General features: G+C 43.3%; 1 protein-coding gene across 2 annotated transcripts; it reads right to left on the bottom strand.

The window, feature by feature from the left end:
- Positions 1–1,617: 1,617 nt before the first annotated feature.
- Positions 1,618–26,143, bottom strand: fblim1 (filamin binding LIM protein 1). Of its 2 annotated transcripts, none has more exons than XM_078425278.1 (8): positions 26,055–26,143; positions 21,551–21,798; positions 21,089–21,270; positions 19,251–19,371; positions 17,511–17,680; positions 16,482–16,660; positions 13,481–13,601; positions 1,618–3,345 (listed from the first exon to the last, which is right to left on the bottom strand). In XM_078425278.1, exons 1-8 carry the CDS (start codon positions 26,096–26,098, stop codon positions 3,232–3,234), a joined length of 1,179 nt encoding a protein of 392 aa, XP_078281404.1. In that variant the 5' UTR covers positions 26,099–26,143; the 3' UTR covers positions 1,618–3,231. The 2 variants fall into 2 exon arrangements, with proteins under 2 accessions (XP_078281404.1, XP_078281405.1); XM_078425279.1 differs by lacking the exon at positions 26,055–26,143 and adding an exon at positions 25,659–25,747.
- Between the last annotated feature and the right edge of the window lie 33 nt (positions 26,144–26,176).

Here is a 26,176-nt window from a genome sequence, read left to right as displayed (position 1 = left end):
CAGGGAAGGAAATCTGCTGTCTTGACCAGGTCTAGTCTGTGACTCACTGATGTACTCCTCAATTACTCTTTGTAATGGCAGCTTCATTGGGGGTTTCCATCAGACTCGTACAAAGTGTTAGGTAATATTAACCTCTAAGATGGCAGAATTCATTTGCTTTGCTATTGTGTTGCAATGAAATTGGCCAACATTTCAGAGTGGTGCAAGACACCTATGACTCATTTTAAAATAAAATGTAATTGCTCTTTTATTCAAAAATTGTTTGCTTTGTGGTGTAATGGTATTTGTCCATGTAGCAAACTAAATTATACTGATGAGTTTGCAATCTCAAGACATTCCCTGTCCTAATTATAGATACATTTTGAAAAAGACTGCTTTGACCCCTCTCCCAATCATTGTTCCTGTTCTTCTAAATGTGTTGATGGTATGCAGTTCTGAGCTATATTCATTCAATATAAAAATGAATGTTACTGAACATAGTAACATTGATGTAGGCTTCATTTTCAGAATAGTGTTTGCAGTAGCATTCCAAATGTGCAGAATCGGAACACCAACTCTTCTCTATTTTGAGAATTAAATCTTGCAATTTATATTATGTAGTATGCTGCATGAAGAACACCTGTCCTGCTACCTGTATGTAATTACTTAATTTGTCAGCTGCATTTTTCTGCATGCAATGATGAAACGGCTATCAGTTTTATCAGAAATATGGGATCTAGTAACTGGAACAGACCTGCAAGTGTGGATAAACTAAACTATCAAGAACTTAAACTTTAAGAGCAAGTGACAATAAAGTATAATTTAAACTAATTTAATTCCAATAAATAATATAGTATTTTTAGGTTGTACTTTGAAGATGATTTTTCTTTGAGAAAAAAATATTTTTCTTCTAAAATGAGGGCGATTGAGGTTATTTCAGTGTTTCGGTGCTTAATTGTGTAATGTTTCCATCACAGTCAACTTTTAAGCCCCACCCATCACTGGCTTTGAGAGGTAGAGTTGCGATCTTGAATCATTGCGGTCCTATTGGTCATGGTCCTGTGTAGTGTTTCCAAAGAATAGTTACTTGTAACATCATGAGAGCAGGCAGATGGTTGTAATCTCATTACCATGTTCATCATCATCTAGGTGGACAAGTTGTTTGTCAGTTGTGTTTGGATTTACCTACATGAGCAACTGGGGTGTTTTGTTTTTAGATTTTTCCGCAGCTCCCAATAAATTTTGCATGTCTAAATTCACGTAATGCAATGTGACAGCGAATAGCCCACTAGTCTGGCCACAGAGAAATCCAATATTCCTGATGGCAGTTATGAAGATGGTATCCAACAGTTGGATTTACTTTGATTTTCTGATTTCTTTGCTGTTTCACTGCGAATGAGACTGCTACTTTAAAATACTTTGTTATCAAGTGACATCAAATTGCATATGTATTAGCTTACAAAACCAATTATCATTGTTTCCCATGTACATTCTGCCAGTTCTAAAATGTAATTAAACCTAAGCATAATTGAATGCTTTTATATAATTCAAATGTACTTTGAGGGCCACTGTTATTTGACTTGTACAACTTCTAATCCAAAGTAAATAGGCAACAAAAATGCATTTTTTTTAGAGGTTTGTAACCTTTAATATGCAATGGTATATCAAATGTACTTCATACTGAAGGATTGCAATATGTTTGAGGCCAGTGTAAGACTGTTGGGTCTAAGATGAAAAAACTTGAATGCACTTGTATTTCATGGAAATAGCACAGAATAAACATGCACATTGTGCCTGCCCATTGACAGGCACTATACAACTCCAAGTGCTTCAGGTTTTTGTGCAGTCATCACTCAAGCTAACTCTCGCTCTCCTCATTCATCATAATGTGTGGAGCAATAAACCTAGTTTAGAGATACAGAGTGGAAACAGACCTTTCGACCCACCACCTCTGCACGGACTAGCGATCACCTGTACACTAGTTATATCCTACATACTAGGGACAATTTACAGAAGCCAAATAACCTACAAACCTGCACATCTTTGGAATGTGGGAGAAAACTAGAGCACCTGGAGAAAACCCGTGTGGTCGGGGGATAACGTACAAACTCCATCTAGACAGCATCTGTAGTCCGGAACGAACTCGGGTCTCGTGCTGCAAGGCAACAACTATCCCAGCGCCACTATGCTGCCCAGACAGGCCTTCCATTCAGTACCTGTTCAGTCTTGGGTTATTTTGGTTAATACATGGAAAAAATAGTGGTGCCATTATGTCACAATAGAGAAAATGGTATTGCCTACATCATGGCAATACCAGACCATAGCTCCTCAGTGTTGTCACTAAATTAGTGCACGTGCACTAATTGATACCAAGGATGTCAACATTTAAGCAGCTTTATGTTATTCTTTGTCTCTCACCATTCTTTGATTAGTATAGGTATCAGAGGTTATGGGGAGAAGGCAGGAGAATGGGGTTAGGAGGGAGAGATGGATCTGGCATGATTGAATGGTGGAGTAGACTTGATGGGCCGAATGGCCTACTTCTATCACATATGACCCATTTAAATACAGTTAGAATAGAATCTCGAACTGCTCCAATTTGTTCTTTCTATGGCTGAATCAGATTTAAGTTTATATATGTTTATGTATTAATTGATAAATGTTGGGAATAATTCAATTTGTAGAGGTCATAATCTATAGAAGTGGCATGAAAAATACAAATCGAACTTAACTAAATCCTTTGGTTTGTGTCGTTTACCTTTGTTTCTTCCTTAAGTACAGTTGCATGACTACCAGTTTCCTTTAGTATTTGTTCAAATGACCATTTTGCATGTAAGCCAAGATGCTAAATAGAAGCAGGTTAATCAATGGATGACATTACCTTGAAGTCCACCTTTTGTCTCGATTGATGTTGCAATAGGTGCAATTTCAGCAGAAATCAGTTTGGGTGTGAGAACTCTGGTTAAATGTTATGCTTTCATAGACTAGGATGGGGAAGGTGCTGATGCCAGTCATATGCTTGGTCTTTCTTAGTTAAGATCATTGCCTTGGAATCAAACCAGGGATTTTCAGGTTCATTTGGCACAATATAATTAAAAATTCTAGTATAAACATAGTCTGAGGAATGATTTTCAGAGGTATGAGATCTGATACTGTGTTTTAAGTTGATTATAAATGGAAAAGTAGAGATTTGCAGCAATAAAAACATATAACAGTTCGCAAGTTGAGCGATTCATTTCTAAAATCTGCTCTTCAAGTAGTGGAGCTGGCACTCAGGGATATGTGACAAGTCTTGCAAAGGATCTGTTTGTTGAGTGGGAAACATCCTTCCTCAGTTGGATCAGGGGACAGTAGAATTCCACATTTCTGTAATACAATGTGAAACATTTAATCCAGAAAATGAGTATGTTTGTATACATTACTTTTGAAAATGTTCTCAAATGCTAATTTGAACAACATTTCAGTAACTGCACAACAATGTCCATAAATTAGCAATATCAGTCTACAATAGTGCAATTTCTCACCCCCAGCACCTATGCTCAAAGGTAATGTATGAACAGTGGCTCCAAATAAATTAAGCCACTGGACCGTCCTAAGGATTAATCTTTTCCCATTTCCTCACTAAAACAGTTTATAATAAGCCATCAAATGTTAATATCAAAATTTGTCCTATATCTCAATATTTGGGATATAATACAGAAAAATGCAAAACTAAAAAATGCACTTTAATATGGTGTGCAATGATATTGTAATATAAGGACATTAATCTACTCAGTGCATGTCTGTCACGTAATAATTCACACTAAAAATAGTACGTATAACAATGTACTGCCGTGTGTGCACTCTTCACACTTCTCCAGACAGCAGTTTGTTCATTCGGGCAGTATCCAGATTTCAACACCATCTGCTAGTGTAATAGTGTTACATTTAGAATAATGGGTTTAAATGTGCTGTCATTACGCTTGTGTGTTACATTTAATACTCTTGTATACAATCAAAGTAACCTATCCAGATGAGATGTTGGCAGCATAGAATTAGTATTTTGATATAGATATTTATGCCCAGATCTAATTGAGTAGTACATAGGCCATTTGCCACCTTGCAAGGTAATCAAAAACTAATACTAATCCCTCACTTTATATTCCCGGTCCTGATATTCAATTATTCCTTAATTTGAGACGGACCCTAAACTCAGCCACTTTAACCAATGCTCTCACTTTAATATTAAACTCAAGGCCCTTCAAGTGACAATAAAATGTAACTATTTTAAATCTCCTGTTTCCCTCTCTGCTGCAGCGTAAATAATCCCAGTGTAATTTATATAATAGAGCATACAAAGTGTTCTAATTATTGTTTGAAACAAAATTATTAGTAGTTTTTCTTTTTAAACTCAAATTATCATTTAAAATGGCCTGATCCATTATAATTGTACTGCAAGAAATTGTATTTGAACCAGGACTATAGATGCATTAGAATACCATTATCCTGAAACCTCAAGCAATCCCAAGTTACAATTTCTTCAGCCTTGTAGGAGCTAACTTTTTTTAAACTCGCCATCTGGAATGCAATAGCTTAAGAATGCAGCTCCTTGACACTCTCTCTTAGGCATGGTGAGTAATAAGCCATTCTAATTAGCAAAGCCAACATTCAAAATGAATTTGAAGTGTTTCATTCAATCATATTTAACTGAGTTTGCAGCAGAAACACTGGAATTCTGAAAATCCATGTATTTAATTGATGTTCAGCAGACTGGTATGTATCCACATTTAAGCTATTCCATTAGAGTGAAACATGCACGAGATAGCCCAGCTGTTGGCGGTTGTGCAGTAGAAAACAGAAACAGAGACTGTCTTAGCCTGCTGTTAAGTTTCACTGTATCATCAACTGCATGACATAATTATTTTTGAGAAATTAAAACCTTTACAACTCAAAGTATATGTTTGTACTCTGTAGACAATATTTAAGCAAAACATGTTGCTCCATTTTATAAATAGGTTACACCCTTGTTGCATTTGATGATGGTAAACAGTTGGTAGTTCTGACATTTTGTTCCTGGATGTTTCTGCTAATGAAACGTCCATTGTTCGTGAACTGGTTTTTCAAGTTTAAGCAGGAAGATAGATCTTGCAAGGAAATCTAACCAACCACATTTCACATTCCATTTATGTAATGGAACTGCTTTCCCAAAGAGTTATATTTTTGGGCTAGATACACTGCAGCTATAGAAATAAAATAACAAGCATTCTGTACCATCCACCTACCTTGACTGTTAATCAATATGTTTGCCCTGGTAGGGTATTCAAGGTTAGGCTTGCAAGCTTAAAATATTTTGTGTTGCAAGTTACTGAATGTGAGCTGATTTAAACCCAGGAACTGTGACAGGGTGACCTGCTTTGAACCAAACAGATTGAACAATTTTGAAAAAAAGGGGAAATTGTGGAAACAATTAATATGAATTTATATCAGTGAAATCTATCTATATTAAATAAGATTCAGGAAAACAATGGTTGAATAATTGAAAAGAAAGTTTTAGTTTATTTTTTAAAATTATGATTGAAGCAAATATAAAGATAGAAAATGACGCAGATCACACCAGGTGTGGTATGAGGGAGGAGGCTTTGGGGAGAATCTGAGGGGGAATTTCCCCCGTTTGATGGTTGGAGTCTGAATCGTATTGCCCGAGTACGTATTGCCTGAGCGAGTGGTGAAAAAAGAGACATTTAGTAATATCTGGACAATCATTTAAATCCTGAAACACAGAGGACTATGTGGATAAATGGAATTTGTTTTGATAGGTACAATGAGCATCATGAACACAATGGGCCGAAAGACCTGTTTATCTGCAGTACAACTCTATGATCTATCACCAACCACACTCAGAAGCAGGGAGGAAATCTTGTCTGAGACAAAAGCACTCAATACTCACTAGAAGTCCTTGACTTCATCCATAGCACGGTATCCAGACAGTACTGGCTCAATGCTACTCCAGCAGGATGTTGAAACCACACTCGGTGAAACCACAACAACTAAGAAGCAAGACCTCCAAATGAGATTGAATCCTTCCTTGAGTTCCAAGGTATGACAAATCTCCCTGCATTAAAACTACATGAAGGAATGTCAAAGATGCTGTAATTGTGACTATCTTCATGAAAGGAGACAAAGCTTGTGTTAGTAATTGCAGAAAAGAACTTGGTTATTTGCTGCAGGGAAAGCAATAAAGATCCTCTCAATTGTCTCTTGAGCTATTGCACAATTGCAATGTGGATACCGTCCATTGAGAGGTGTTGTGAATGTGATAAGCCAAGAAATATGTAGGTAACTGCACACATCAAATTACTGATAGGTTTCTTTTTAAATCTCCACAACAGCATTCAACTTTATAAAAAGATTTTAAAGAATCATAAATTTAGCTGTCGTCAAATTTGTTAGCACTCTGGGGGCTTTTAAGATCCACCATGAAATACTGGTGTAGAATGAGCCAACAAGACTTTCTTCACATAAACTGTCTTCTCCAATTTCTTCATTGAAATATTGCCTCCAACAAACTCCCCATGAAAGAGGATTGGAATGATAGAAAATTATTCAACCATTCCAGAATTTTAAAAAATCAGCCATATACTATATTCAGGTGATATTTTTATGTCAGAAGAAGGGTCCTGATCCGAAACGTCACCTGTCCATGTTTGCCAGAGATGCTGCCTGAAATGCTGAGCTACTCCAGCATTTTGTGTCTTTCTTTGGTAAACCAGCATCTGCAGTGCCTTGTTATGACATTACTAGACCAAGTGGACCCGTTGGGTTCAAACCTCTCCTGCATTGGTGCGGCACCCTCTCTGCCTTCCTTCCCCCTCTATCCTCCCTCCCTTCCTCTCTAGGAGATAGATTTAAATTTAAAAATGTGAATAACTTTAAAAATACAACCGATTTCATTGAAACTTCCATTAGCACCAAAGGGATAACGGTGAGTAAGGTGGGCCTAAAATTGTCGCGTTATCGTGTACCGTTTTGACTGTAGTTCAGGAACCAACAAACGAACAAAAAAGTTTTAGTATATTGATCACATGTAGTTTACAGGTTGAGCTTCAAGTCATCAGTGATTACCTAACAAACAGACAGACGGGCTTCTGTTAAAAGGTATGAAAGACAAAAATCCTCTAGCAAACTGCCCCAACCCCACACTACCTTCAAATTCACAATCCATTTATGGAAATTGTTTTGGGGTCTAATCTCAGAAGATACCTCAACGAATGCAACCATTGGTGACAAAATTCACTCAACCTCCAAAGTGCTGAAGTAGCCTTTCACTAGCTGAGGAATAAAATGTTTAAAGGTCAAGCTCCCAACCGACCAAGCAGCAGTGATCTAATATATTCCTGTCTGCATGAGAGATGTAGACAACCATCCGCAGAAATAATAAAGAAATAGAGAAGTCCTACCAATCCATGCAGGCCCTACAATATCTTTGGCAGAATAAATGAGCCAAAGTTATTGTACTTCAAACCAGCTCCAGTGGGTGGGCCACACTATTTGCCTGAACGCCTGTATCATAAAACATTTTTTTAAATGCAATTTCTAAAGAAAGATTATCAACCTGGAATGTTGACTCTGTTTCTGCGTGTGTAATGAATATGCAGTTGAAGTGGGACATATTAATTCACCATTAATGGCCATACCATTAGATTTCAGACTTCTGAAACCAAAATACAACACAGCAAATTTCCTAAAGCAGACAACATGTCAAAGACAATTCTTAAAATGTATTTGAAAACAAGATTGTCACCAACACCCATGAATCGCAATTTAGAAAAGGAACTAGAAAGCACTGAACATTCAGTTTCTATCGTTGGAGTATGTAAAAGAACCAAGCACTACCTAGCCCACCTATGTGGATCCCACCTCATCAATTTCATTGGGAGATGGTTAAACTCTTTTTGAATGGTTCATAGCCAAGCAATTATTTGCCATTATCAGCTCGTGCTTGATTGTGGACCAGGTAGAGGTGCACAAAGACAGACTTTTCAATATCCAAAGAGTTGCAAATGGAATTAAACATTGTGTTCTTCAGAGTGACCTTGTGATAAAGAGAAGATCCTTGCTGAAGGAGTTAACAAACCCAAGGACACTCTTGAGAAGATTCTGCAATACACTCCCAAGACTGAGATGAACGATATTCTTCTTCCTTGGTGCCAAGTATGACATAAGCCTCGAGAGTTTGTTTTCGCGACTTTACTCTTGCTTCATGCGCCAGATGTTAATGACAATCACTCATATGACACTTCAACTGCATATTCACCACTCACATAGAGAAACAGAACTAACATTCCATGTTGATGATCTTTCTTTAGAAATGGGGATTTTTAATGGTTTAAAATGCAGGATTTCAGGTAAAACCTGTTTGACTTATCATGAGCAAGGATCATTGACCTAATTAAATCTCTTTCCCAGGATGTTGCCTAACCTATTAAGTAGTTCAAGTGTTTTTTCCTTCTTCAGATTTCCAACATTCAGAATGCTTTGGTGTCATGTTCATCATTTATTATTTACGAATAAACCAACATGATTATGTATGATTTTGAAATATTTCCTGTAGTTCTGGTCACCCCATTAAAGGAGGGATGTGGAGGCTTTGGAAAGGGCGCAGAGAAAGTTGCATGGAGACCTGATAAAGTATATAAAACAATGAGTCATAGGTAGAGTAGACATGCAGAACCTTTTTCCCAGGATGGAAAAATCAACTACTAGAGGGCATAGCTTTAAGGTGAGATAGGCAAAGTTTAAAGGAGATGTGCAGGGCAACTTTTTTTATACAGAGGGTGATGAGTGTCTGGAAAATGCTTCTGGGGTTGGTGGTTGGGGCAGATACCATAGTGGCATAGAAGAGACTTAGATGGGCATGTGACCATGCAGAGAATGTAAGGATATGGATTATGTGTAGGTAGATAAGAGATGGTCCTGGCATCATGTTCGGCACAGATATTGTGGGCCAGACCTTTCTTGTGTTGAATGTTCTATGTAACACTACAAATGTTCTAATATCTATATCAAGGTGTCTTGTCAATAAAGTCTTGTCTAATCAAAAGTAAAGTGAACTCTGAAAAGAAGAACTAGCTCATGTTAGGTCACACTCCCTTTATTGACTTGTCTCTTTGAACATCTATATACTAAAACTCTCATTTGTTTGTTTGTTCCTGAAGTACAGCCAAAACGGTACACGATAACGCGACAAATTTAGGCCCATCTTACTCACCGTCGGCCCTTTGGTGCTAATGGAAGAAGTTTCATTGAAATTGGTGTTATATTTTTTAAGTTATTCACGTTTTAAAGTTTATATCTATCTCCTAGAGGGAGAGGGGGAATAAGGGGGGGGGGGGGTTGAGGGGATGGAGGGGGGAGGGAGGGGGAAGTGGAGGGGGGAGGAGAGGGTGCTGCACCAATGCAGGAAAGATTTGGGCCCAACGAGTCCACTTGGTCTAGTTTTGAACTAAATTTTCCTCCACTACACCACATTGTTGCATTTAAAATAATAGACCAGAATTACTTAGCCATTTGTCAACCTAGCATCTCTCAGCTATTGACTCTCGCTTCATCAATAAGAGTATGGGCATCATTCTCAGGTAAAACAGTATGGATGATCTATGATCATTATTGGAGACAGAAATACCTCAATTACCTCTTCCATCCTTCAGTCTCTGTTGTAACACAAAGTTCCCATTCCCATCAATGGATATTTTTAAGGCAGAGATAGGTAGATTGTTGATAGTGCTGTTGTGAGGGGTGATGGGGAGAAGGCAGAAGAATGGAGTTTGGTGGGAGAGATAGATCAGCCATGATTGAATGATGGATTACACTTGATGGGTCAAATGGCCTAATTCTGCTCCTATCACTTTTTAACTTGAAAATCTTTTATATTTTTACTTAAAAAACATTGAGTCAATTCTCAATTTATAGCTTCCTGGTCCTCTAACTAAAATATCCAAAGATGCATCATTGCGCTTTTCAGAAAAGCACCCATGGGTTTCTTCAGCGTTGAATTTAACAGTTTGAGATAATACACCCAGACGTGGTCTATTTCAATATCAAAGGAGTCGCAAAAAGATGCTTTCCCAGGTTTAGGAGTGCGTGCAATGCTGATCATACCTTTGATGGTTCAAAATGTTTGATGAATAGTTAAGTGAATTGCTGAGACATACAGAGAAGTCTTCTGCTGCAGCCTTTTTTTCTGAATTTAAAAATCACCTTTCATATAATTTCAAAGAAGAACATTTGGGAGGTCTTCATTATACAAAAATATTTTAAAGTAAATACAAAATTCACCTAGATTCTAAGGTCACCTTGATTGTAAAGTGCTATCAATGTTTAATAATTTCATAATGGATTAAATACTGAGTTTACTTTGAAAGTTAAGAGCCTATTTTAATTATCAAGGACAAACAAGCAGTGGATTGCAATGGAAAAAGTTGATAGCACCTTCTCGAGCACAATAAACAGCCAGAAAGGCTGCAACTTTCACAACCTTTAAGATATCCCAATGTGTTTGATCAATTAAGTATGTTGGAACTATGTGCACAATTGGGGAAATATAGAAACAAACTGCACAGCCAGGACAAGTGGCTAAGTGGAAATGGCCAGAATCTATTTCAGTGATGTTGGTTGACAGAAACACCTCATCTAACTGCACAAACTGAATATAGAATATTGGACTTATCTGTCAGCCTGACTTAATACAACACATACTGTTTATTCAAAAACAGTTCTTCTAATCTTTTGCACTTTGAGCTCTTGATGTTTGGTTGAAACTACGTCAGATCGTGTCACCCTGACTTCATTCTGCTGGGTTTCTCAGTACATACAACTGATTTTTTGAGATAAGATTACATATCCACAAGAACTTGTACGTCAAAGTTGTAGCAATGTTCAAATGCTGCGTGAGTTACAAGTTTTCATGATGTTGCATAATATTTCATGTTCAATGATTTGCTTTGAAGAATAACTTGTTTTAGTGGAAAACATGTCAGCAACACTCCTCAAACATTGAGTTCAGTAACCTGTAGGTTACTTTCTGTTGCCATTATTGAACAAGAAATTTTGACCAGGATGCCAAACGTATACTGTCCCTTTTCAATTAGTGTAATGGGATTGATTAGGTCCATCTGAATAAGGTTTCTCAATTAAAGCTTACCATTTCCAACATGATTCAGGGTTATTCAGATTGTCCACTGTAAATTGGACAAAAGAAACATGGAAATCTAAAAAGAATGGTGTAGGAAAATAAACTTAATTTTTTTCCACATTCTGCACGAGATAGCCCAGCTGTTGGCGGTTGTGCAGTAGAAAATAAACAGAAACTGCAGATGCTGGTTTAAATCGAAGGTAGACACAAAATGGTGGAATAACTCAGCGGATCAGGCAGCATCTTGGGAGAGAAAGAATGGGTGACGTGTCGGGTCGAGACCCTTCTTCAGACTGATCGGTCTGAAGAAGGGTCTCGACCCGAAACGTCACCCATTCCTTCTCTCCCGAGATGCTGCCTGACCCACTGAGTTACTCCAGTATTTTGTGTCTACCTTCAATCTAAAAAGAATGATACAATTGTTATAGAGTTTCAGTAGCTCCCCTGACAAAGTTATGGTGAATGGCTGAGAAAATATTGCTAGAAAACTTAACTTGGCTCGCAGGAGAGGACAGGTGGAAAGTGAATTCACTACCAACAAGTGTGATGTGACACAATTAGGCAGAAAGTTTGGGAAGATATACCATATGTTAAATGGGCAGTGCTAAAGGTGTGGTAAGAATCACTGGATGTCCAAAGAAGGTATCGTCTCAATCTTTCCCTTTCTAACTCGAGTCCTCATGATCCAAGTATAGTGCTTGCTGTTCCAGCATAGAAAGGAAATCAAACCTGAGGCCTTAGTAATCTCAACATTTCGGTTACTCATTGACATAAATAGAACTAAAAAATCTGAATATATAGGGGGATTGCACGTAAAGTCGTACGGTCAAAGTGCGTGACGCATGGAGTCGCTCAAGCCTTCTGGAGGACATGGCAGCTTCCAGCAGACATTACCAACACATGCAACGCGGACATTCTTACCTTTAAAAAGCCGCTAAAAGGCCAATTTTTGTGCTGTAAAAAAATGAGGAAGAAGCTGGAGGATCCGGCGGCGGAAGAGAAACCAGGAGAAGGGCTGCCAAGCCCACGGACGCAAGAAGCAGCTGCAAAGACGTCTGGCTGGGCGGTGGAAGAAGGGGAAACGCGGCTGAGAAGGGAGTAAGGTCGAGAAGCAGAGGGCCACTGACTGGGGGGAGGAGGAGGAGGAAAGGACGGGGTTGAGTGAGCTGACAGACGAGCAGCAGGAAGAACCCGAGCCGAGGAGCCTGGGGGGTCTGCAAGGGCAGAAGCAGCGAGCGCTGGAGGTCAGCGACCCGCCGGGGCCTGAGGGCGACGGGCCCAGGGAGCAGTGCTCGACGGCCTTGGAGAAGGAGGCGGTGGAAGACGAGGAGCGGAGTGTCGAGCCCGAAGAGGAGCCAGGGAGAGGCTGATCGGCAGCGAGAGCTGGGCTGGGAGCTGAGGCGGAGGACCAGGCCACGACTCTGCCCGGCGGCCCCAGCCACGAGGTGTTGAGCGCCGGCCAAGTGTAAGCGGAGCCCAGCTGACGGAGTGGGCGAGCGGGGAGAAGTCAAGTCCATTTTATTTGTACAGCACATTTAAAAACAACCCACGTTGACCAAAGTACTGTACATCAGTTCAGGTACTAAGAACGAACATACAATGGCACACAAACATAACAACACATACATAAACAGTTCACAGCGCCCCCTCAGAGGGCCTCTGAGAGGGGCGCTCAGAGGAGAAGGGGCTGGAGGGCCAGCAGGAGCGGCGAGGGGCCGAAGAGCCGCAGGAAGCAAAGTGCCGAGCCTGGAGGAGCGCAGGAACGGGGAGAGGTGTCGGGACACTCGGAGCGCTGGGAGGGAGCCGGAGACGCGCTGACGTTGCGGGTGAAGCCGAGCTGCGGCAAAGAAGTGCAGCCGCAACATTGAACTGCAACACCCTCTCATTAGGACTGACGAACTGCTCCACAACAGAAGTCGTTCCAAACATGAAAGAAAAGAAAAAGACGAAGCAAAGAGGACTGAAAGCCATAGTGCACTGCACTGAAAGCTATAGTGCACTGCACTGAAAGCCATAGTGCACTGAAAGCCATAGTGCACTGAACTGAAAGCCATAGTGCACTGAACTGAAAGCCATAGTGCACTGCACTGAAAGCCATAGTGCACTGCACTGAAAGCCACAGTGCACTGCACTGAAAGCCACAGTGCACTGCACAGAAAGCCATAGTGAGTGATTGCCTGCAGTAAACGGCGTGCCCTCCAGTAGAGAACAGTACGGGTCAGGGGCCGTGACCTCGCCGGCCGAGCAACCCCCCTATACCACGACAAACAGCCATCATCTGAGTAAAGTAATTACACTGGTTGCTCTATTTCTCCGTATATCAGGCCTCACCTCGCATTTGTAGCAGTTCACATGAAAGCGGAGCCCAAACAGTTCAATGTTGATACACTCTTCCGTTCCGCTCACTGGTATGATTGGCATTTTACAGACACAGCACTGCGGAGCATATCTCCTGAAACACACGAAACAATTCTCTGTAAACACGAGTGCCTTGACAAAAATTATTTACACAGTGTGGTAACATTTAAATGAAATAAAAAAGAACTGCAGATATTGGTTCATACCAAAGATAGGCCCAAAATGGTGGAGTATGCCTAGATTTGGTGACCGCTTTGCTGAACACTTGTGCTTGGTCTGCCTGGGCCTACAGGATCTCCCAGTTTAACTCCCCATTTCCAAACTGACCTTTCTGTCCTGGGCCTCCTTCATTGCTAGATTGATACCACACACGCACCTCATATTTCACACCAGTTTAGGTTAGAGATACAGCGCGGAAACAGGCCCTTCGGCCCACCGGGTCTACGCCGACCAGCGATCCCCGCACAACACTATCCTACACCCACTAGGGGCAATTTTTACATTTACCAAGCCAATTAACCTACAAACCTGCACGTCTTTGGAGTGTGGGAGGAAACCGAAGATCTCGAAGAAAACTCCGTACAGACAGCACCCGTAGTCAGGATCGAACCTGGGTCTAGATAGAGCTCTTAAGGATAGCGGAGTCAGGGGGTATGGGGAGAAGGCAGGAACGGGGTACTGATTGAGAATGATCAGCCATGATCACATTGAATGGCAGTGCTGGCTCAAAGGGCCGAATGGCCTCCTCCTGCACCTATTGTCTCCAGCGCTGCATTCGCTGTAAGGCAGCAACTCTACCGCTGCGCCACCGTGACCGCTCACTTGTTGCACATTTCCAGTTAAACTCCCATCCACCATTATCATCTGTCATGTTTCACCCAAGCAATTTTAGATCCAGTTTGCCAACACACCTTGGTTCCTTTGTGTCTTAACTTTCTAGTCCAGCCTACCATGTGGGACCTGGTCAAAATGCATTAAAGTCCTTGTAAACTGTGTCTACTGCTCTGCCTTCTTCTATGTTTTTTTGTTACCTTCTTAAAAACACTCAATCCACACGCTATTTTGCATTAACTATTTCCTGTTATTTTTGTGGATCCTAATTAAATATTGAAAGACATGTATGATCCGTCCAATATGTTGACGATTTGATCATAAAGTTTTGCATTAAAAGCTTTTTATTAATAATAAATGTAACTTGCATTTTGTGATCCACATTTCTAATTAGTCTGCAAAGCAGTTTCAATGTACAACAGTGCCACAAGCTGACGGAAAATGGATTTACAACTTTGCACCTAACTCCTGATGAAAACTGGCAACATTTTGAGTTACCTTGAATATCAAGGACAAGAAGTTAACTATGGATATTACATTTATTATAATTATTCAATGGGGATTTTTTCTTTCTTATTTTACCTCTCAAGTTTCTTCAATAACTTAAATGCTTTGGTAGAGGCCCTGCATCACAGTGCCAGGGACCCAGAGTCTGACTGGGTGCTGCCTGTACAGAGTTTGTACGTTCTCCCTGTGACTGCGTGGGTTTTCTCCGGGTGCTCCGGTTTCCTCCAACATTCCAAAGACGTGCAGGTTTGTAGGTTAATTGGCTTCTGTAAATTGTCCCTAGTGTGTAGGATGGAACTAGTGTTTGGGTGATTACTGGTCGGCACAGACTCGATGGGCTGAAAGGCCCTGTTTCCACGATGTATCTAAATTCAAATGAACTACATTTTTTGTTGGTCAGAAATGGCCAAGTACAGGAGATTTCTTAATAATTCTCCTTAAAGAGCTATGAGTTATTTTCACATGGTCAGGCAAGATCAGCAAGAGGAAGTTCAATGCATTTTATAAATTAATAGTTTCAGTGATGGGCTGACAGTCCAGTACTACTGGAGGAATGAACACTTCAGAACAGAGCCTGCTCCAGTCCTCATTCATTTCCATTCACTTTCCAGCAGAAATAATTGAACTTTCTCCAACCTGACCCAGGGGCATTGAAGCTAACTTTGTCACCCTGCTACCATCTATCCTAAATGCTACCCTGCTAAATGGTACCTTAGCTGATAAATGCAATGAGTGGAGACACTGAGATCAGTACCATAACGTCTGAAGAAGGGTATCGACCCGAAACGTCACCCATTCCTTCTCTCCCGAGATGCTGCCTGACCCGCTGAGTTACTCCAGCATTTTGTGAATAAATACCTTTGATTTGTACCAGCATCTGCAGTTATTTTCTTTCAGTACCATAGCATGTAAGATAGACACAAAATGCTGGAGCAACTCAGCGGCTCAGCACCTCTGGAGAAAAGGAATAGGTGACGTTTCAGGTCGGAACCAAGCTTCAGAATGAAGACTGAAATCTGAAGTGTTCCGACCCGAAACGTCACAAACAGCTTAAGGATAAGGGGGAAGTCTTTTAGGACCGAGATGAGAAAACATTTCTTCACACAGAGAGTGGTGAGTCTGTGGAATTCTCTGCCACAGAAGGTAGTTGAGGCCAGTTCATTGGCTATATTTAAGAGGGAGTTAGATGTGGCCCTTTTTGCTAAAGGGATCAGGGGGTATGGAGAGAAGGCAGGTACAGGCTACTGAGCTGGATGATCAGCCATGATCATATTGAATGGCGGTGCAGGCTCGAAGGGCCGAATGGCCTACTCCTGCACCTATTTTCTATGTTTCTATGTCACATTCCTTTTCTCCAGAGATGCTGCCTGACCCTTCGTGTTACTCCAGCAATGTGTGCCTATCTTCAGTATAAACCAGCATCTGTAGTTCCATCCTACACACTATAGAACATAATGCAATTAATCACTGAACAACCTTATGAATTAGAGTGTTTTAGAGATTTGAAATGATTCTGTGTTGCCCCAGGTAGCTCAGGGTTTAATTTAAAACTTTGAATCAGCGCACAAGCTAACCTTTTGCAAAAAAAAACATGATATTTTCAGTGTTGCTTTGCATAGAAATGTAGGAATTATACCTCTGGAAGTCTTCTAGGCAATGAACCTCCCCTGCTTGGTTCACTCCAAAGCGTTCTGTTCCAATAGGCCGATGACAGACAATGCATGTAAAGCACTCAGGATGGAAGGCCTTGTCTGTAGCTCGAATAATCGGACTCGTTACGGCTTTATTGCATTTTCCACACTTCTCCAAGGTGTCCTACCATTTAACAGAGAATGGAAATCGCAGTTAACATCTTCACTGCAGCTGAAAGTTGTTTAGTTTAGTTTAGAGATACAGCGCGGAAACAGGCCCATTCGGCCCACCGGGTCCGCGCCGACCAGCGATTCTCACACACTAACACACTATCCTCGACCCACTAGGGACAATTTTTACATTTACCAAGCCAATTAACCTACATACCTGTACATCTTTGGAGTGCGGGGAGAACGTACAAACTCCATACAGACAGCACCCGTAGTCAGGATTGAACCCGGGTCTACGGCGCTGCATTCGCTGTAAGGCAGCAACTCTACCGCTGCGCCACCGTGCCGCCCCTAGTAGTAGGAACTGTCATATTGTTCATATTATATCACGTTAGGTTTAGGTTTATTATTGTCACCTTCTACCGAGGTACAGTTGTTTTGTATGCTATCAAATCAGATAATAAAATACATGAATACAATCAAGCCGAACCCATGTACACTAGGTCTTGATCTGCAGTTTAGTTTAGAGATACAGCGTTCGGGGAGAACGTACAAATTCTGTACAGATGGCACCTGTAATCAGGATCGAACCAGGGTCTCTGGTGTAGGGCAGAAACTCCACCTCTGTGCCACCAAATGTTTTAAAAGACTGGAGAGATTGTATTGGGCGATAGTACATCCTCCTCTAGAGTCACCACGTGCCGGCACCATTTTGGATGTGACAACTTCGTAGGGTCTCCATTAAATTACTTTTGTCCCTTATCATTAAGAACCACACTGACACGATAGGCCAAATGGCCTAATTCTGCTCCTATCACTTAAGACCGTACGAAGAACTTTATAAAAAGAAACGATTGCTGTACCTGGTAGCAGGAATCACAATGGGGATTGCCACCGAGATTATAATAGTTTTTTCCCACCAATTTGCAGTTACATTTTCTACACTTCAGGCAATTCTCATGGAACATTTTGTCCAAGGCTTTAAGAGCGGTAGTGGTTGGAGGAATCAGTTGGTTGCAAAATGCACAGATATCTAAGCGAGGGGAAAAAAACAAGATCTTAGCTTCCCAGAATCTCATGCACATCAGTGTAACCAGGACTCTGATTCATATATTTGAACCAGGCCAGAATTATTATACAGACTAATCCATCGTTGTTTTACTGAAATAAAGAAACATAGAAAATAGGTGCAGGAGGAGGCCATTTGGCCCTTTGAGCTGGCACCACCATTTATTGTGATCATGACTGATCATCCACAATCTCTGGAATTCTCTGCCTCAGAAGGCAGTGGAGGCCAGTTCTCTGAATGCATTCAAGAGAGAGCTAGAGAGAACTCTTAAGGATAGCGGAGTCAGGGGGTATGGGGAGAAGGCAGGAGTGGGGTACTGATTGAGAATGATCAGCCATGATCACATTGAATGGTGGTGCTGGCTCGAAGGGCCGAATGGCCTCCTCCTGCACCTATTTACTTTAGACTTTGTAGAGACAGTGTGGAAACAAGTCCGTTGTCCCACTGAGTCCAAGCTGACCAGAGATCACCCCGTACACTAGCACTATCCTACACACTTGGGACAATTTACAGAACTTTGCAGAAGCCAATTAACCGACAAACCTGTACATCTTTGGAGTGTGGGAGGAAACCGGAGCTCCTGGAGAAAACGCACGTGGTCACGGGGAGAACGTACAAACTCCGTACACACAGCACCCGTAGTCGGGATCGAACCCGGGTCTCTGGCGCTGCATTCGTTGTAAGGCAGCAACTCTGCCGCTGTGACTGCCCAAACTCTCACCAAATACAGCCAATTAATTAATAATTGATTTTTTGGGGGTGTTGGGTGGAAATCTTTATGGTTATGCATATGTAATACATACTACCAGGTGATAAAAATGCCCAAAAAGATAGCAAGCAGATGAATTTAATTTTCACGCAAGGTGCAATATCCACAGTTATGCTCTGGGAGACCAGGATATTTGTGAATCCGTTCCGTAGTTCACTAAAGGGCCTGTCCAAGTTACGCGATTTTTAAGGCAACTGCCGGCGACTGTCAAAGTCGTAGCAGATCGCCAAAATTTTCTTTTACCCTACGACAATGACCACGACAATGCCGAGTCAGGTCGATACAAGTTACTTTTTTTGTGAAACTAACACCTGGCTAAGAGATTACACCGTCTTCGGAAACATCGCGAAATTCCCACGCTCACCTGACCGCCAAACTGTCGCCTCCAATCAACCCGTCAAATGTCCTGACGGTAAATAAATTGCTTAAACAAAACTATCTTCTGGTATCTTCAAATGCCTTTTCTTAATTTAATATTACGTGCTTCTAAATGCATCTGCGACAACCTAGCAAACCTGGGGACAGCGTGCGACAGACAGCGCCCGCAATAAGCTTCGATACCTGGCGACAAGCCAGCTGTCGCCGAGAAATTTCTATCTGGAATTTTTTTTCCGCCACGCGCCGAGATCTGCTACGATTCATTGCAGACTCCCCACGATCATGCCCGCGACACCCCGGCAAATGTTCGGCGACAGCCTAGTCGCCGGCAGTCGCCTTAAAATCACCTAAATGGGACAGGCCCTTGAGTCACAGCCACCTACCTACCTGCACTGGATCTTGGAGATCCATCCAACTTGTTGTCCACTGTATTAGGCAATGGATTTTCCAGTTCGATTCCCGCAGGCGGAATGCTGTTTTTCTTAAATTCAGAGGGAGGAGGCAATTCCTGGTTAGGAGGGAATTTTAGTTTTTTAAAAAAAGTACATCAGAGAATTTATTTCCATCTCGATTTCTGTTTTTTTCTCCTTTCAACTGAAGACTGAAAAATTAAGATTGCACACGGCACAATTTTACCTCAACGTCCAACACAACAAAGGTTTGTCAGGCTGCTGAGATTCCGACCGGAATGAATGAATGTTACTTTCTTGTCACACGTAACAAGTCACAGTGATGTTTTTTGTTTTTTACATCTGCAAGGTATGCAAAGAGTCAGCTCATAAAGGGCGCTGAAAATAGTTACAAAGTATTCAGGTTTTACCCAAACCATTTTTAACACATTGCATTTGTGGTTCCCCTTAACCTTTTTTTCTCCAGAGATGCTGCCTGGCCCGCTGAGTTACTCCAGCACTCTGTGAAACGTCACCTATCCATGTTCTCCACAGATGCTGCCTGACCCGCTGAGTTACTCCAGCACTCTGTGAAACGTCACCTATCCATGTTCTCCACAGATGCTGCCTGACCCGCTGAGTTACTCCAGCACTCTGTGAAACGTCACCTATCCATGTTCTCCACAGATGCTGCCTGACCCGCTGAGTTACTCCAGCACTCTGTGAAACGTCACCTATCCATGTTCTCCACAGATGCTGCCTGACCCGCTGAGTTACTCCAGCACTCTGTGAAACGTCGCCTATCCATGTTCTCCAGAGATGCTGCCTGACCCGCTGAGTTACTCCAGCACTCTGTGAAACGTCACCTATCCATGTTCTCCACAGATGCTGCCTGACCCGCTGAGTTACTCCAGCACTCTGTGAAACGTCGCCTATCCATGTTCTCCAGAGATGCTGCCTGACCCGCTGAGTTACTCCAGCACTCTGTGAAACGTCACCTATCCATGTTCTCCACTGATGCTGCCTGACCCGCTGAGTTACTCCAGCACTTCACTTTGTGTCCATCTTTGCTGGTGGGGACACACATGGATATGGATGCATTTGGATCAAGTGCAGGCAGTGGCGACTAGTTTAGATTAGTTCTCCTTTGTTCTTCCCTGCCTCCACCCTCACGGCGGTTCCCCCACACAGGGTCCTCCTTTAATAGACAATAGGTGCAGGAGGAGGCCATTCGGCCCTTTAAGCCAGCACCGTCACTCACAGTGATCATCCACAATCAGTACCCCGTTCCTGCCTTCTCTCCATACCCCCTGACTCCGCTATCAATAAGAGCTCTATCTAACTCTCTCTTGAAAGCATCCAGTGAATTGGCCTCCACTGCCTTCTGTGGCAGAGAATTCCACAGATTCACAACTCTTTAGGTGAAAATGTTCTTCCTCATCTCCGCTCTAAATGGCCTACCCCTTATTCTTAAACTATGACCCCTGGTTCTGGACTTCCCCCAACATCGGGAAGATGTTTCCTGCCTCTAGCGTGTTCAATCCCTTAAAAATCGTATATGTTTCAATAAGATCCCCTCTCATCCTTCCAAATTCCAGTGTATACAAGCCCAGTCCCTCCAGTCTTTCAACATATGACAGTCCCGCCATCCCGGAAATTAACCTGGTGAACCTACGCTGCACCCCCTCAATAGCAAGAACGTCCTTGTTCTTCCCCCCACCCCCCACCTCCTCACGGTGGTTCCCCACACAGGATCCTCCTTTGTTCTCGTCCGCGGACCTCAGTGAGATACAACATTTACAGGACAAAAGGGATGGAGAGAAGTAAATAAGCGACCTGCTGTTTGAAGCCTGCTCCGCCGTTTGATTGCGGCACCTCGGTGTGCTTGGAATAATTCAGAGATGGAATCGTGTCCTCATCAGATAGAGGTGGTGGTGGAGGAGGAAGTGGCAACTCACTTGGGTGAAAAACATCTCTTGTGCTCTCTGGAGCGGGAGGGGGGGGAGGTGGGAGGTAATCTGTAACCAGAAAAGAGTGGAAAAGTTGCCAAGACCCGTACATCTCCATTCAACAATCCCTCTCCCTCCCTCGCCCTTTCCCAGTTCTCCCACTAGTCCTCCTGTCTCCAACTACATTCCATCTTTGTCCCGCCCCTCCCCCCCCTCCCCTGACATCAGTCTGAAGAAGGGTCTCGACCCGGAAACGTCACCCATTCCTTCTCTCCCGAGATGCTGCCTGTCCCGCTGAGTGACTCCAGCACTATGTGTCGACCTTAGACGTACATCGTGGTCTACTTACCTTCACTCGCAGGATATAAGGGTGATTGTATCGATCCTGTCGCTACTCCCAGGCCCACATTTCCCAGTCTGCTAGACGGGTTCCTGGACTTGGGGGTTGATGGCACCAGCGTTTCGTGCCCACCATCGTCCGCCTTCGCACCTCCAAGAGAGATACGCGTCTTCTGGGCACTGGTTGTCCCAGGAGGAACGAGCTTAATGTAAACCGAGGAAACCTTCTTAGCCTGAGACATCCTTGCGTTGTAATATCTGGAGGCACAAACAACATTGGACGATTGCAGTCTTTGGTCCAGGCTACATCTAACTGACTGCAGTGTGCTAGATATTGTAAGGGTGATAAAAAAAAATATATATCAGCGGGCAAGGATAGCTGGAGCTCCTGAAACATGCGTCAAACCAGAACTTGAAAAAGCAACTGAGATATCTAAAACAAAATAAAACGAGTGCACCTTGTAGTTTAGTTTAGAGAAACAAAGCGGAAACAGGCCCTTCGGCCCACCAGGTCCGTGCCGACCAGCGATCCCCACACATTAACACCAGGGACAATTTTTACATTTACCAAGCCAATTAACCTACAAACCTGTACGTCTTTGGAGTGTGGGAGGAAACCGAAGATCTCAGAGAAAACCTAAGCAGGTCACGGGGAGAACATGCAAACTCCGTACAGACAGCACCCGTAGTCAGGATCGAACCCGAGTCTCCGGCGCTGCATTCGCTGTAAGGCAGCAACTCTACCGCTGCGCCACCGTGCCGCCCTACAATGTACAATGTGCTTCATTGTATTTCAGATAAACTAAATGGTTGATTCTTCAGATACCAGAGTAAGGCTCTACATTCGGAGATTATGGCTGATCGTTCCCCAATTGACTGGGAATGGGAGGGGGAGTTGAAGTGCTCGGCCACCGGGAGATCAGATTGGTTAATGCGGACCGAGCGCAGGTGTTGAGCGAAGCAGTCGCCGAGCCTGCGTTTGGTCTCGCCGATGTAAATAAGCTGACATCCAGAGCAACACTCCAGATATCAGCTTATTTACATCGGCGAGACCAAACGCAGGCTCGGTGATCGCTTCGCTCAACACCTGTGCTCGGTCTGGTGTGGCCAAACTGGTCTCCCGGTGGCTGAGCACTTCAACTCCCTCTCCCATTCCCAGTCTGACCTTCCTGTCATGGGCCTCCTCCAGTGCCAGTGAGGCCCACCGGAAATTGGAAGAACAGCACCTCATATTTCGCCTGGGCAACTTGCAGCCCAGTGGTATGAACATCGACTTCTCCAACTTTAGATAGTTCCCCTACCAACAACTAGAGATCAGTCCTGAACTATCTACCCCGTGGTAGAACCTCGGACTTTAGTGGACTTTACCTAGCACTAAACGTTAAAGAAACCATTGATACCATTGACCATTGTTATTCCCTTTATCATGTGCCTGTACACTGTGGACAAGCTCGATTGCAATCGTGTATTGTCTTTCCGCTGACTGGTTAGCACGCAACAAAAGCTTTTCACTGCACCTCAGTATATGTGACAATAAACTAAATTAAAATTATTTTGGGTCCCAATTTGTGTCAATAAATGGGATCCAGGGACGGTTAAAAAAAAAGACCCCAGCTTTATGTGTTGTCTGGACCTGCCAGAAACTGTTAACATGCGAGACAAACTCAACTGAAATCACACATTGTGACGCTCCACCAATGTATGAGATAGAAACATAGAAAATAGGTGCAGGAGGAGGCCATTCGGCCCTTCGAGCCAGCACCGCCATTCATTGTGATCATGGCTGATCATTCCCCAATCAATAACCCGTGCCTGCCTTCTCCCCATATCCCTTGATTCCGCTAGCCCCTAGAGCTCTATCTAACTCTCTCTTAAATCCATCCAGTGACTTGGCTTCCACTGCCCTCTGTGGCAGGGAATTCCACAAATTCACAACTCTCTGGGTGAAAAAGTTTTTTCTCACCTCAATTTTAAATGGCCTCCCCTTTATTCTAAGACTGTGGCCCCTGGTTCTGGACTCCCCCAACATTGGGAACATTTTTCCTGCATCTAACTTGTCCAGTCCTTTTATAATTTTATATGTTTCTATAAGATCCCCTCTCATCCTTCTAAACTCCAGTGAATACAAGCCTAGTCTTTCCAGTCTTTCCGCACATGACAGTCCCGCCATCCCAGGGATCAATCTCGTGAACCTACGCTGCACTGCCTCAATAGCAAGGACGTCCTTCCTCAAATTAGGAGACCAAAACTGTACACAATACTCCAGATGAGGTCTCACCAGGGCCCTATACAACTGCAGAAGGACCTCTTTACTCCTATACTGAAATCCTCTTGTTATGAAGGCCGACATGCCATTAGCTTTCTTCACTGCCTGCTGTACCTGCACGCCACATCAACAGATGTGTTGATTAAAGAGCTCACAGGTCTAGTTTATGTCAACACTTGTGGTGGCTGATCTGAGGAGGTGGCGGCTGTCTTGCTGGTAGTATGGCTGGTGTACCAAAGATTGGCCGGGGCAATAAGGCTGGGCTCCTGTTCCTAACCAGTCAAAGCTTTCAGCTTGCAGCACCATCTGGTGATTCACAGATAAGGCCAATTTACTTGTAAGTCACTTGGTAGATGACATGTTTCAGACAAGAAATAGCCTGTCGGTGGTGCATTAGACACACCTAGCTGAAATATTCTGCTGCTTTTTGGTCAGAGGTATTGCTTTCTCAGTCCATACTTTGCATGGTAGGTTTTACTTCAAGACGAAGACTGGACTAGCAATACCGGACTACCTCCCAACCTCTTCAGAATTCCCTTTCCTTGCAGAAATGAATAAAAGCAATTCATTTCATCCTCTTAGCTTTATGAAGATAGTTAGGGAGAAGTATTCTTCTAAAGTACAGCAACAACCTCACAGCGCCAGAGACCCGGGTTCCATCCTAACTAAGGGTGCTGTCTGTACGGAGTTTGTACGTTCTCCCCGTGAATGGGCAACGTTTCGGGTCGAGACCCTTCTTCAGACTGATGTCAGGGGAGGGGGTGGGACAGGGATAGGATGTAGTCGGAGACAGTAAGACCCGTGGGAGAACTGGGAAGGAGGAGGGGATGGAGAGAGAGGGAAAGCAAGGGCTATCTGAAGTTAGACAATTCAATGTTCATACCGCTGGGGTGTAAACTACCCAAGCGAAATATGAGGTGCTGTTCCTCCAATTTGCGCTGGGCCTCACTCTGACAATGGAGGAGGCCCAGGACAGAAAGGTCAGATTAGGAATGGGAGGGGGAGTTGAAGTGCTGAGCCACCGGGAGATCCTTTCTGAAACATGTCATCTATCGAACACCTTACAAGGAAATTGGCCTTATCTTTGAACCATTATCTGACGTTGTACACAGAAGGCTGTGGATTGGTTGAGAGCAGAAATCCTGCCTTATTGCTCCAACCAATGACTGGGGTGCCAACCAAGTTACTGCTCGATGTTCCGTGTTCCAACAGAGGGGCCATGGAGCTAAACCGTGGCTGGCATCTTCCCCATCCGCCAGGATGGGACGAACACTCCAACAGCAAAAGTGAACAGACAGGTACACAAAATCATGAGAGGAACAAACCGGGTAGACGCACAGAGTCTTTTACCCAGAGTAGGGGAATCGAGGACCAGAGGACACGGGTTCAAGGTGAAAGGGAAAAGATTTAATAGGACTCCGAGGGGTAACCTTTTTCACACAGAGGGTGATGGGTGTATGGAACGAGCTGCCAGAGGAGGTAGTTGAGGCCGGGACTATCCCATCGTTTAAGAAATTAGTTGGACAGGTACATGGATAGGACAGGTTTGGAGGGTTATGGACCAATAGACAATAGGTGCAGGAGGAGGCTATTCGGCCCTTCGAGCCAGCACCGCCATTCGCAGGCAAGTGGGACTAGGGTAGGTGACCAAGCGCAGGCAAGTGGGACTAGGGTAGGTGGGACATTGTTGGGCGAGTTGGCCGATTTCCACACTGTATCACTCTGTGACTCTATCTATGAGGTAGCTGCCTTTCATCACAAAACAATAAACATGCCTGTCTGAATGCAAGTCAGCATTTAAATAACGTACTGATTGCCATCTAGAAAACCATGGTTAGCTTGAAGCACTTACCAGTGCTGTAGTTCTTGCAGTGTGAGGGCAAACCCCATGGACAGCCGTGCAGGCTTTGTTCCACCAGCTCGTTCAGAATCTGCACTGAGTGTGTGAGCTGGTTGCAATCATCTCCTTCCCTCCCTCCCTCCCTCCCTCCCTCCCTCCCTCCCTCCCTCCCTCCCTCCCTCCCTCCCTCCCTCCCTCACTCACCCACTTGGGGATAGTCTGTCCGCCTACCTCTGCTTCACTTTACCATAAAAGGCAAATGAATTCCTCAGGCATTAGTAGAACAAACAGGAAGCTGCTCCCAAACCTATCCACTCCCCACACACACACGCTCCGTTATCCATCCAGTCAAACCGCTGCCAAAATGCATTGTAATGCTGTCCGAAGATAAGGAGGATGACTTTGGACCTTGCTTGGTAGATGCTGTGTGTTTCACGCACAAGAAATAGCATGTTGGTTTTGCTCCCCAGGTGCTTGTTCAGCTGCGAGCTCTTTGTCTTTTAGCTGAGACCCCTTGTTTGATTAATTCC

This window comes from Rhinoraja longicauda, chromosome 30 (genome assembly GCF_053455715.1).
Source record: "Rhinoraja longicauda isolate Sanriku21f chromosome 30, sRhiLon1.1, whole genome shotgun sequence".
NCBI lineage: Eukaryota > Metazoa > Chordata > Chondrichthyes > Rajiformes > Arhynchobatidae > Rhinoraja > Rhinoraja longicauda.
The sequence above is the reverse complement of the archived record's forward strand: the minus strand, read 5'-3'. Positions and strand labels throughout refer to the sequence as shown.